The sequence below is a fragment of the Elephantulus edwardii genome, unplaced genomic scaffold, assembly GCF_000299155.1.
Source record: "Elephantulus edwardii isolate Elephantulus edwardi_28Jun2011 unplaced genomic scaffold, EleEdw1.0 scaffold00080, whole genome shotgun sequence".
In the NCBI taxonomy this organism is placed as follows: domain Eukaryota; kingdom Metazoa; phylum Chordata; class Mammalia; order Macroscelidea; family Macroscelididae; genus Elephantulus; species Elephantulus edwardii.
Window position 1 is genome coordinate 5,365,244 of NW_006399830.1, and position 12,413 is coordinate 5,377,656.

At 39.5% G+C, this 12,413-nt stretch overlaps 1 protein-coding gene across 1 annotated transcript in view; it reads right to left on the reverse strand.

Annotated features, from left to right (window-relative positions):
* Nucleotides 1–9,546, reverse strand: part of BAIAP2L1 (BAI1-associated protein 2-like 1) — a 58,416-nt gene extending 48,870 nt beyond the window's left edge. Inside the window, exons 1-2 of the mRNA XM_006889765.1 lie at nt 9,529–9,546; nt 8,852–8,927 (exon numbers count right to left, since the gene is read on the reverse strand). Of these exons, the coding sequence (XP_006889827.1) occupies nt 8,852–8,927; nt 9,529–9,546 (94 nt within the window). The remainder of the gene's footprint in view (nt 1–8,851; nt 8,928–9,528) is intronic.
* Nucleotides 9,547–12,413: the final 2,867 nt, after the last annotated feature.

The window sequence follows — 12,413 nt, forward strand, 5'->3', positions numbered from 1 at the left end:
CCTTGCTTCTAACTACATGGGCTCAGGGTGAACTACTTACTTAGTCTTTCTGAATACAGATCTCTTTGTTGTTGCTGATTGCCTTCAAGTTGAGCACAACTCATAGCAACCCCATGAACAAAAGGCCCAAAGCCCCTCTACAACCATCGACATTTATCAAAGTTCATAGAGTTTCCAGACATAGGTTGTTTAGGAAGTGGTTGACACTCCTGCTTCCAAACCTGTCATAGAATGTTATTGGTTGAGTAGCCTGTGATGCATAGCGACCTTATGTACAGCAGCTGTGAACCCTTCCCTGTCCTGAGCCAGTCTCACTAATTCTGACACACCAACTCCCATTGCCCCAGTTACTGTATCAATTCATCTCATTTGGTGTCTCCCTCTCCTGCGCTGTCCATCCACCCTTCCGAGCATGGTGTCCTTCTCCAAGGACTGATCTCTCCTGGCCACGTGCCCAAAGCAAGTGAGGCAGAGCTTTAAAATCCTAGCTCCAAGGAGACTTGGTTTCACCCTCTCCAAGAAAGATCTATTTGTTTTCTTGGCTCTTTTCCAGCAAGACAACTCCGAAGGCATCTATTCTTCTTCTGTCATCCTTAGTCATAATCTAACTCTCTGAAGCATAACAAGTAATTGAGAAAACCAGGGCCTGGATTAGGTGCATCTCTGTATCTAGACTGACATCGTTGCTCTTCAGCACTCTGGAGAGGTCCATGACAGGTTTTCCCAATACAATTCATCTTCTGATTTCCTGAGTGCTGGTATTAAGAGATCTTTAATTTATGCACCTACAACCAAAGATCTAATATATGAAATAATAATGTGAGCACCAAACAGACAAATGGCAGTTGCTAATCTCAAGCTTTTTTAAAAAAAAAAACAACAAACCCTTAACAAATCAGCCTAAAGGTACATGGTAAACAAGCTTTTCACTAAGATCTAGCCTATTTTTCAGTGTAGTTTTGGAGAAATAATACTCATTTTATTGACTTTACTCAAAGATTAGTTGCATACATGTTTCTCCTATGGTTTGGGAGACCATGGGGTTTTGATGCTAAAAAAGCCTTCAAATCATAAAAAGTAAGTTCACAGTCCCTACAGGACAGAGAAACCCCATGGGTCTGTGGTTGTGAATCTTTGTAGAAGTGGACTGCTTCATCTTTCTCCCACAGAGCAGCTGGTGGGTTTGAACTGCTGACCTTTTGTTTGCAGTCCAACATATTACTATACAGGATGGATTCTAAAGGGGTCCTCGGGAATCAGGGCCCTTCCATTCATGTGGAGAAAAAGCAGTTGCTTTGCGGAAAAAAAACCTACTTTAAAATAGGTGGATATTTTTTAATTTTAAAATTTATTATTTACACCATCAGTCACTTTTATGCAATTATTCATATATATTATTCCATGCATGTACATTTTATTCCAATCATTTCTGTACACTGTACTTTATAGAACTACTTATTATTGATCTGTTACTTATAACTCCCTTTCTCCTCAAGTCCCCTTTGCATCTTACCTACTTCTTCACCTCACATCTCCAAACTAATCTCTGTCTAGTAATTTTCTCTTCCTTCTTCCACATGCCTTCTCCCCTTTCCCTTTTAAACAGATAAAAAGAATTGACAACCATCAGTTGTTTTAAGGGAGCTCTATGAGCAGAGTCTGTAGAAAGCTGTGCTCCTAACCCAAAGGTGGCACCTCTCTCCTGGTTCAAATCCACAAGTACCTCCTCAGAAAAAAGATGGGCAATTTCCTCCCATGGAATTTATAGTCTTCCAAACCTCAAAAATCATCTTCAGAATAGGTTTGAGGCATTAAAAACTAATGATTGAATGCCAGAGGAGTTAATAGGATGAAATGAAAGATATCTATGAAGAGAACAAAAGGTTGTTACAAAGACAGAAGAGAAAAAAATTACCAAAATGAATGTCAGAAAAGACTGTGAAAATGGCACTAGAGTGTCAAGTAGTAAGAGAGATGAACAAAAGATTTCAAAGGGCAGCTCGAAAAGACAAAGTATTAGAATGGAATGTACAAAGAACTGGAGCTAGAGAATAAAAAGGGAAGAGCTCATTCAACATTTCTAAAACTGAAATACTAATTCAAGCCTCAAGTTGCAATATTGAGAGATGATATGGATAAAATCTTGAATGATTTAGGAAGCATCAAAAAGAGATGGAAGGAATACATACTATCACTAGAATTGGTTCAAACAACAAATGTTGGCAAGATTGTAGAGAGATTGGAAATCTTATTCACTGCTGGTAGGAATGTAAAATGATGCAAGCACTATGGAAGGTGGTCTGGCACTTTCTCAAAAAGTTAAAAACAAATACCATTTGACCCAGAAATTCCACTACTAGGAATATACCCTAAAGAAACCAGAGCCACAACTCCAACAGATGTATGCACACCTATGTTTACTGGGGCATTAGTCACAACAGCAAAGAGATGGAAGCAACCCAAGTGCTCATCAATAAATGAATGGACAGAAATCATAGTGCACCCATACAACGTAATTCTACACAGAAGTGAAAAACAATGAAATAGTAAAACATTACACAACATGGGAGAGCCTTGAGGACATTATGCTAAGTGAAATATCTGTTACAAAAGGAGTAATACTGCATACCACCACTGTTATAAATTAGGACAGATTGGGGAGTATGGAGAAAGAGAGGATAGATCATGGAACACTGCATTAGAACAGATGAGGGGAAGAACTATCTGAAAGGAATAGGATTGTGCATTATATGTATGAAAACAATCTGGAACAAGGAGTGCATGAAAGGGCGGGCTGGGAGAGGGGGAGAAATGTGCAGCAACAAATTAAAGGAAAAAATTTATGAAACCAAAAAGAATTAGTTGACACTGAAAAATTTCAGTAAGTATTATATGAAAAAAAGCCAATGGTAATGAAGGAAGAAGTTCAAACTACATTGAAAGAACTGGCAACAAAATAAGGCCCTAGGAACTGATGGACTACTAAAATGATGTTTCAAGTGACAAATGCAGCCCTGGATGTGTTCATCAGTCTATGCCAGGAAATTTGAAGGCAGCTGCTTGGTCAACTGACTGTTAAGAGATCCATATTTGTTCCCAATCTCAAGAAGGCATGATCTATCTAATAGAATGTAGAAATTATTGAACAATTAATATCATATGCAACCAAGATATTGTTGAAGATGATCCAAAAACAGCTACAACAGTACTGAGGTTGTAGCACCAGGGATCTCACTGCTACTTATCAGATGGATCCTAGCGGAAAACAAAGAATATCAGGAGTATGTCTATTTATGTTTTAGTGACTATGCAAGGGTATCTGACTGTGTGGATAACAAACTATGCCTAATATTGAGAAGAATGGGAATCCTGGAACACTTAATTATGCTCATATGAAACCAAGAAGCTCTCATCCAAATGAAGGGAACACTTCATGTTTTAAAATTAGAAAAGGTATGCATCAGGGTAGTATTCTTTTTCTACACTTATTCACTCTATAGGAAGCTCTGGTGGCCTAGTGGCAAGAAGTTGCCTTGCAATGCTGAAGGCATGCAGTTCATTTAAGCTGCTCCGTGGGACAAGAATGGACAATGTCCTCCTGTGCAATTAATTGCTTCTGAACACCCACTGAAGGGTCAGCTATGGGTTGGTTCTGATTCGATGGTAAACAAGAACAGCATTTATTCTGTACACTGAACAAATCATTTGAGAAACTGGATTCTGTGAAGAAGTATGTGGCATCAAGACAGGAGGAAGACTTAGCAACCTCCGTTATGTGGATGACACAACCTTGATAGTCAAAGTGTGGAAGACTTGAAAACACTTGCTGAAGATCAAAGACTACAGCTTTCAATATGGATTGCATTTCAACATCAAGACGACAAAAATCCTCACCACTGAACCGATAAGCAACATTATGACAGAGAAAAGAATGAAACTGTTAATGATTTAATCTTGTGTTACATGGATCCACAATCAACACCTGTGGTACCAGCAGTCAGGAGATCAGAAGATATACCACCCTGGGAAAGTTCACTGTCAGGGACTTCTCCAAAATAGGGAGAAGGAGTGATGTTGGTTTGAAGACTAATAGGTGTCTGATTCAGGTCATGGTCTTTTCAATTACTTGTTTTGCATCTGAGAACTGGACAATGGATAAGGGTAACAGAAGAACAGATGCTTTTGAACTGTCACTTTGAAGAGCACTGAATTATCTCAGACTGCAAAAACAAACAGATATGTCTTGGAAAAAGTGCTTCCAGAGTGCTTCTTGGAGGCAAGAATGGTGAAGTTTCATCTCTCACACTTTGGGGATGTTGCTCAGAGAGGCTATTCCTTGGAAAGGGATGGCATGCTTGTGAAGGTGGAGAATACAAGAAGGAGAGGGAGACCTTCAGTGAGATGGATTGACATGGTGACAGCAGTAGTGGGCTCAGGTGTGTCAGAGACAATGAAGATGGCACAGAATAGGACAGGGTTCAGATCTGTTGTTCACTGTATGACACCACCTAATAACAACAAAAATTCACTGGCAGTGAGCTCTAGTGGCCTAGTGCCAAAAAGCTACACTGCAATCCCAGAGGCGCGTGGTTTGAATCCACCAGATGCTCTGCTGGAGAAGGAGGGACAATCTCCTCCTGTACCAGTCAGATCCAACTTGACGGTACACACATAAAAAAATAATAAAATAAAATTTAAAAAAAAATTCACTGGAGCATCAGCTAGTTTGAGTAGTGTTTTATTTAAGGAAGGTGCCCTGGTGACAATGGTTATGAAAACATCAGAACCCATCAGCTGTTTTGTAGGAGAAAGATACAATAGTAAAGATTTACAGCCTTGGAAAGTCTATGGGGCAATTCTACTGAGTAGTGTTCTTCAGCACATTAGAGCAGTCCCACTGTGATAAAGATTATGAGTGTAAATCTTGACAGCAGGGAGCTTTTTTGGTTGATTGTTTTAAGGAATAAAATGAAACACCTTAGTTCTATTTTAACAGTCGATCCACTACTTCATCAATATAATCTACCTATATGGTTAGAAAAATGTCCTTTAAAAAATATTTCATTGGGTGACTATTCTACTCAAGAACTATCACTGACCTCTCACTGCTGACAGGGGAAGGAATTTATATCCAGGCCTTGCTGAAGGTACTGCAGGCCAAAACTTAGTATTTTTATGCTGCATTAATTTATTTCAGTATCTACAGTAGTTTGAGAAATTATCAATGGTATTGCTTTTCCTGAGAGCTCTACTCTAGGAACTGTGGTGTGATGTGACACTGCTGTGACTGACAATCATGTTCCAGTGTGATCAACAGAAAGAACAGCAGTAATTAGCATGCAAGTCGACCCTTCAGGGTCATGGCTTGCCTTAGTTCATCTATCTGACAGTCCTGAGACAGGAGGAATGTTATCATCCTGTGTCACCAGAAGACAGCAGAGATACCGTGGACATGCCCAAGGCTGGTAGAGTCACGGGTGGTATGTGCAGCACTGGTCTATCACCTGCTCAGCTCTAATGCCTGGTGCTTTGCTCTTCCCCTCCCCCGCCCCCCCCCCATCAAAAGAGATGGCATCACCCAAAGCAGGATGCGTATTCAGCAGAAACTGCCAAGAGAGTATCTGCAATGTACCAGGGCAAGGATTTAAAATCTTAAGGCACAGATAAGCTGAAAAGCAAATGGAGTGGGAGGATGGTATGCAAGATTACACAATATTTAAATAACATTTCTGGTTTGCATCCAACCATTAAACTGAATTTTTTTCAGGATTGCTGACTTACATTTAAAAATCATTTAACTTTTTCAAGTTTAGGAAAGTATCTTGCTTTTATGATAAAGCTGAATTAACTTAAAAGCACATAATTTATTAGAAACTAATACAGAGTAATTCTGCTTCTTTTTGCAAGCACCTTAGGAGATTTTCTACCACTTATTACTTTTGGTAATGACATGAAACATTTCAGTTGTATATTAATGGTTGATCAACTACTTCAATCTAATCTACATCCTTCTGCCAAAACTTTTTTCCCTTGATAAACTTTCACCAGGTTTTTGTTCTGCTCAAAATCTTCACTGTCCTCCCATGGCTGATGGGCAAATCCACACCCTCAGAACTGGGGGAGATTTCCACAAAGATGGCCTTCATGAACCTCATCTCCCACAGCTCCCAGCCCCTACTACACTCCTGGCATTGGTCAGATGGCTTGCTTTGGCCAATGGGTCATCAGCAGGTATGACTCCCAGTGGTCTGGTCAAAGATGTGCACGGAGACTCACTCTTAGAATGCTACTACCATGCCTTAGGACCTAGTGAGGCCTCTTTTAGATGGAAAAGACCCCATGAGGCAAGTGTAAGCAAGCTCAGCCATCGACTTTACTGAGACCCCAGTTGAGTGCAGCTCCAAGAGTGAGCCTCAAGGACTCTTATGACTAAAATAACTTGTTTTAAGCCATCATGCTTGGGGACAGTGTGTTCTATAGTAACAGATAAGTGATGTGGCTTTTAAACGCATTAACAGGACCTAGTCCTCTTCCATCTTATGTTATACTATTCCCCAATACCATCTCCCCATGTCTGTGGGGATGGTGGTCTGGACCTGGGGGCTGGCTCTTCCGCCTGAGGCACTTGTTCTCAGTCTCTGCCATCTGAGTCTGTCAGCTAGCTCTGCTCCTACCAGTCCCTGGCTGCTCCATCCTGCACATCTCCTTTGCTCCAATTCCTGTCACACTGACCCATTCCAGTCTTGTTGCTAGGCTAATTCACATAATGCCCTGTGCTTTTACTGCAGACTGCACATCTGGAATCTTCCGCTCTATACCTTCTCCTCACATACAATTATCTTGCTATCTGCTATTTACAATAGTAAACAAGTCTACTCTCTACTTTGCATACTAATGATATAAAACTGTCAGTAATGAATGCCAAGGCATACAGTGATAGTACTTGCTGTGATGGCAAAGGCTGTGTGTCAACTTGGCTGGATCATGATTCTCAGTGCTTTGGCAGGTAATCTGGAAGTTACATAATGATGTATCCCCACCTCATTTTTAAACACCAATTTTTGCATAATAATCTGGTCTTTAGAATCTATGTTGGTAAGTGAAGGGTGGGTTTACTACAGTCTTAGCAGCTTTGGGTTTCTGAATCTACTACCCACACTTGGTACACAAATATACAGATTTAAATTTACAGATATAAATTTCTCAATGGCTTCAGTAGAAGCAAAACCAGATAGCCCACAAAACCTCCAGGTAAGCTTTATGGCCTGCAGAATAATACTCAGGAGGTGTCACAGTGACAAGAGGCCAAAGACATGTGGAGCTCTGGTGGCCTAGTGGCAAGAAGCTGCACTGAAATCCCAAAGGCACGTAGTTTAAATCCACCAGATGCTCTGCTGGAGAAGGAGAAATTTCCTCTGTGCCAGCTGGATCTGATTTGACAGTACACATCAAGAGAAGAAGAAGGGGGGGCAGGGGGAGAGAGAGAGACCAAAGACGTGGCACAGAACTCTCTGGAGAATAACCTTGTGAGCAAGAGGCTAAGTTGTAGGCACTTTGGTAACTCATCTTCTAAGCATTCTATGCAGAGAGAAGCAGCTCAAAATAGAGAGACACAATGCAGGTCACAGTGATTTCTTTCCGGGGGACATCTAAAGCAATGGCTTTGTATCCCTGTGGTTTACTAGCCATGGGGAGGAGGCGGCAGCAATGCAGGCCACGGGAAGCAACCCACTGCTCCTGGAGGCCAGGCACTGGCAACGCTGGAGGGCAGGTAGGCAGGAAAACCCCTGGCCTGCTGCACAGCCTGGTGATCCTCTGGCTGGCAATCACCCAGCAAGCCAGAAAGAAAGTCAATATGCTGCTTACTTTCCAATGATTACAGCTCCTGTCCTTCTTGTCCAAGGTCTGCCCAGCCCACACCCTTCCCTGGGCAGGTTCAGGAGGAGGGTGTGCAAGGCCACGGGTTTGTTTTCAAAATATCATCAGGGAGTGCCCAAGGTATGAGATGAAGAAAGGGACAAATAAAAAATCTGAAAAACCACACAACTGGATCTGAGCTCCTTTTCACATCTTAAACCGTTAGAAACTACCATTTCCATTTACATTGATTGGTGGTTCCAGTAAACTGGGGTAGAAGGTGAAACGGGATCAGAATATTTGGAAGTTAACAGTCCTTACATGGGAGAATGGTTTCAAGGCTGCAAAAGTTGGAAACTATAAGCTTTTTTGTTTTCCAGGGGACCCAATGGTTGATGTCTACAGCATTCACCTTTTACTATGGATACGCAAGTATCAGCCTTCTCAAATGAAATCTGAATAAACTAGCAAAAAACTGCAGTTCACAAAGAGTCAAACAACAAGATTCTAATTCATTTTGAAAGAGACACTGATAGGAGGATATTAATTTTACAACTCAGCTAAAAATATTCTATTAAAAGTAATACAGTTAAGAGCAAGAAATTCTAAATCAAGAAGAATTTCTATGTAGCAGGATATAACAAATAATGCAAGTATTTAAAGAACACTAAAGAACACATTTTAATAATCTATTAGTTCACATACAATTTGGTTTTAAAATTTGACTCAGAAGTATCATTGCTTAAAGTAACAATGAAAAAACTAAACCAAGTTCCAAAGCATGATTTGATAGCTCAATATTTTATTATCTAATTTTCTCGGTTCACATACATTTTTCTTGCAATGATTTGCAAATTTCTAGAAATCATAATTTTAACCAATTTAAACATACTTTAAAAATTAAATATTAAAGTATATAAAATAATTTAAGTATATACAGGAAAAGCTTTCTTACTGCTTAACGTTTAGAAATTTACGAAACAGAAAGACTTACCATTGACAGCTTTTTCATAATTTTTTCCTAGGTTTATTAGATTTCGCAGGCCAGGATTGAATTGTTCCATAACATTCTGAAAAAAAACCAACCAAAAACAAACCCACACAATAATAAATAAACAAATTAATGAAAGCAACAAGTCATCTTTAAATTGTGTCATTCTACAGCCAAGCAGACCAATATGTGTCTAATAGTACATAAAGCAATGGATTTAAAAATAATTAATAGCACACATTTCCTACCTGATGGTGCAAAGTGCTCACCTGTAGCCAGGTGCATGTCACCCTGGCAGTTCTCCAGCTGCCTGAGGGCTGCCCAGAACCTACTATAAATGGATCAAACTGCAGACTGTCTTCTCTCTGTTGTCAAACACTACCCTACAGGGACTATAGCCCCAGAAGCTAACTCCCTCTTGGGTTTAAGTAGGCTAATGGCTCTCATTCTAGCCTTAAGAAACAAGTGCCTAATCAGCTGCCTGCTTTGTTTCAGCCATCAATCTGACAGATATTTTCTAGATATTTTGTTTTAGCTACACCTAAGTTTATCAAATATGGCTGTACTATTTATCATTTTCTCAACTTTGGTTGTGATTTTTTTTATTCATATGGTCACTGTGAATCATAGTCAACCTGGCACCTAACAACAACCACCTGGCTTTCTATTCATATTGTTACCACTCTCTCTTCTACCATATTCCTTAGATAATCAGGGGGGTTTTTTTGCAAATCAAACCAGTGTTAAAAATGGCTTAATTAGTAAATACTGGTCACTACAATGCAAGGAATGTACTAAGAATTACATTTTCTTTCTTTGTGCATATTTCTGTTTTTCCTAGGATTAGTAATGGTTTCATTCACACACACCCCCACACATGCTTAGTTGTGTACTTTCGGTTTTTTCCCTCGTGTCTAAATATTTTTCTATTCATGCCATAAGATCTACTGGAGACATTACATTATTACTGTATATATGAAACTGTCAACTAATCTTGAGATCTCATTTCCCCCAGAACTTCCCCAAATGACCTTTTGCTGTTCTCCTTAGCCTGGCTCTTGTCTCAGCTTGCCTCATGTTTGACCTCTTTCTTGTTTCCTGGGTGACAGCCCTGCTAAGCTAGACCCAGTCTTCCTCTCTCTTGGCTAATTCCTGTTTGCTGGAGGTTACCCTCCAGGAATGTTCTAAGGTCTGATGTGCCAGAGTTCTCTATGTCTGAAACTTTCATTTTGACTTTTAGTTGTTATTTTGCTGGGGAGGGTAGTACAGATTAAAAAAGACTATTATTTTCCCTTAGAATTTTAAAGATATTAATCCATTGTCTTTTGGGGTTTTTATAGAGATTTTTAAATTGGCTGAGTCTTCAATTTGGAGGCTCATGTGTGGACTGTTTGGTTTTATTTTGTTCACAACCGTGTGTGAGATAATTGGATTTGCTGTATTTGGCTATCAATGAGCTGTGGGTGGAAGGTTCTTGTTTAGAGCCTATCAGGGCCTGGTATTAACTATGTTTGGAATGAACACTGTTTTAAGTGGTTCGGCACTGGTCTATCAATTTGCTGTACTGAGGTAACTTGGGGTTACTGTGATACTGAACATTGTGCCACTAGTATGTCAAATGCCACAATGGTTACCCATGGTGGACAGTGTTTGGTGGAGCTCCCAGATTAAGACAAGCTTGGAAGTAGAAGTAGCATCTACTTCCTAGACAGCATGCCTCTGGAAACTCTATGAACTTAGAAAAACTCTAACAGTCATAGAACAGTGTTCAGGTCTTCTGTTCATAGGGTCACTATGAGTCGTGCTTGACTCAACAGCACTTACAAGCAACATACTGGTTTGCATACAAAATTTGTATACATTGTGCTTTACTTTCCTTTATTCACTTTGTGTCTTAGACACATTCCCATACACTGTCCTTTATAAAATTAATTTACTTAATCATTAATTAATCATTCCCATATATTGTGCTTTATAAAATTAATCCCCATTGAATTAGTATTCAATTTTGTCATTTCCCTTTGTGAGTGACTTTTTTTTTCTTGTCTGCTTAATGCTAGAAGTTTTCTCTTAAGCCTTGTTTTGCAGTTATATGAATGAATGGTCTGTCTCAATATGGCTATTTGAAAAAAATAATTTTTTACTGGCCACTCAAAGGAGGATATCCATATGGAAAATTAGGATCTTCAGGTTTAAAAATGTTAAGTCATTTAGCTTCGTCAAACTTTTTGGAACTCTGGCTAGGATTTTATTCTTTAGGCTTATTATTTAATTGTCTTTTTCCATGGCCTCTCGTTTTTCACTTTTGGTGTTTTGCCCTGTATCTTTGATAGATATTCTCAAGTTTACATTTCAACCTTTATGTTTTTAAACTCTTGATAACCTATCTTTAATTCCTGAGAGTGCTTTCAAGTTTTCCAATTGTTCCTTTTAAAAAGTATTCTGTTCTTGTTTTACAGGTACCATATCTTAATCTTAATATAGGAATTTTGTCATTTTAGTGTTTCTTCCAGTTCCCCCATATTATCTCTTTTCATTGCTTGTTAGCCCTCTATCTTTCTATCAGTTTGTATTTAGAAGTAAAGCCCTAAAATTTTGGCTAAATGGGAGTAGGTAAGGGGATAGGGTGCTTGCTGACTACTAAGCTTCACTGTAGAGTACCTGGACAGCAAGTCAGCTGTTGTAGAACTAGTCCTAGGGCAGTAACCAGGAGCCATGTTACATGAAAATATACATAATAAAACTTTCATTCATCATTTTCTATAAGTATAGTTAAATGACAGTGGTTACACTGTATCATCATTCTTGATGTCTCTACTTATTTTTTTTTAATTTTTCTATCTTTATTGTGATTTGGATGAAAGTTTATAGAGCATGGGAAGTCTGATGGCCTGTTGGAAAGGCGCTGCACTGCCAACTCAAAGGCCAGCTGGAAATGCATGCGGTTCAAATACCCCAGCTGCTCTATGGAAGAAAGATGAGCACTCTCCTGCCTAGTGATTACACTGCCTCTGAAAATTCACTGGAGGGTCAGCTATGAGTCAGGCTGCAACTACTTGGCACACAAGAATAATAAAAACTGTTTCATCAATTAACTTAGGCTCTGTGTCCCCTAATGTCAGCTGTAGAGTTAAAGTTATCAGTTTGATGCTGTATATATTACCCTTTAAAGTATGCATTGCTCAAGGCAACCATTCCTTACTAACTGAGCTAATTTGTTGTTTCAAGTTGACTTCATGGGATAGTTTCAGTTCTCAGCTTAAAGATCATTTCAGGGCAATAGTTTTGGGGGTTTCTCCAATCCCAATGATTCTAGTAAGCCTGGTTCCTGTAAAAATGTGAAATTCTGCTGCACATTTTTCTTCCTGTTGATCAAACTTCACCTCTTGCGTCCTGATCAAACCACAATGTTTGGCAATGGTATCCAGGGACCATTCCATTCTTCTGGTCTCATGGCAGTGAAGGGAATAGTTCACAGAGTCAACTAGACCTGGCACATCTCCTTTCCCCTTCCTAGGTCTCTTTCTTCCTCAGCTATTCTAGGAGAGTAGAGACCAACTGTGGT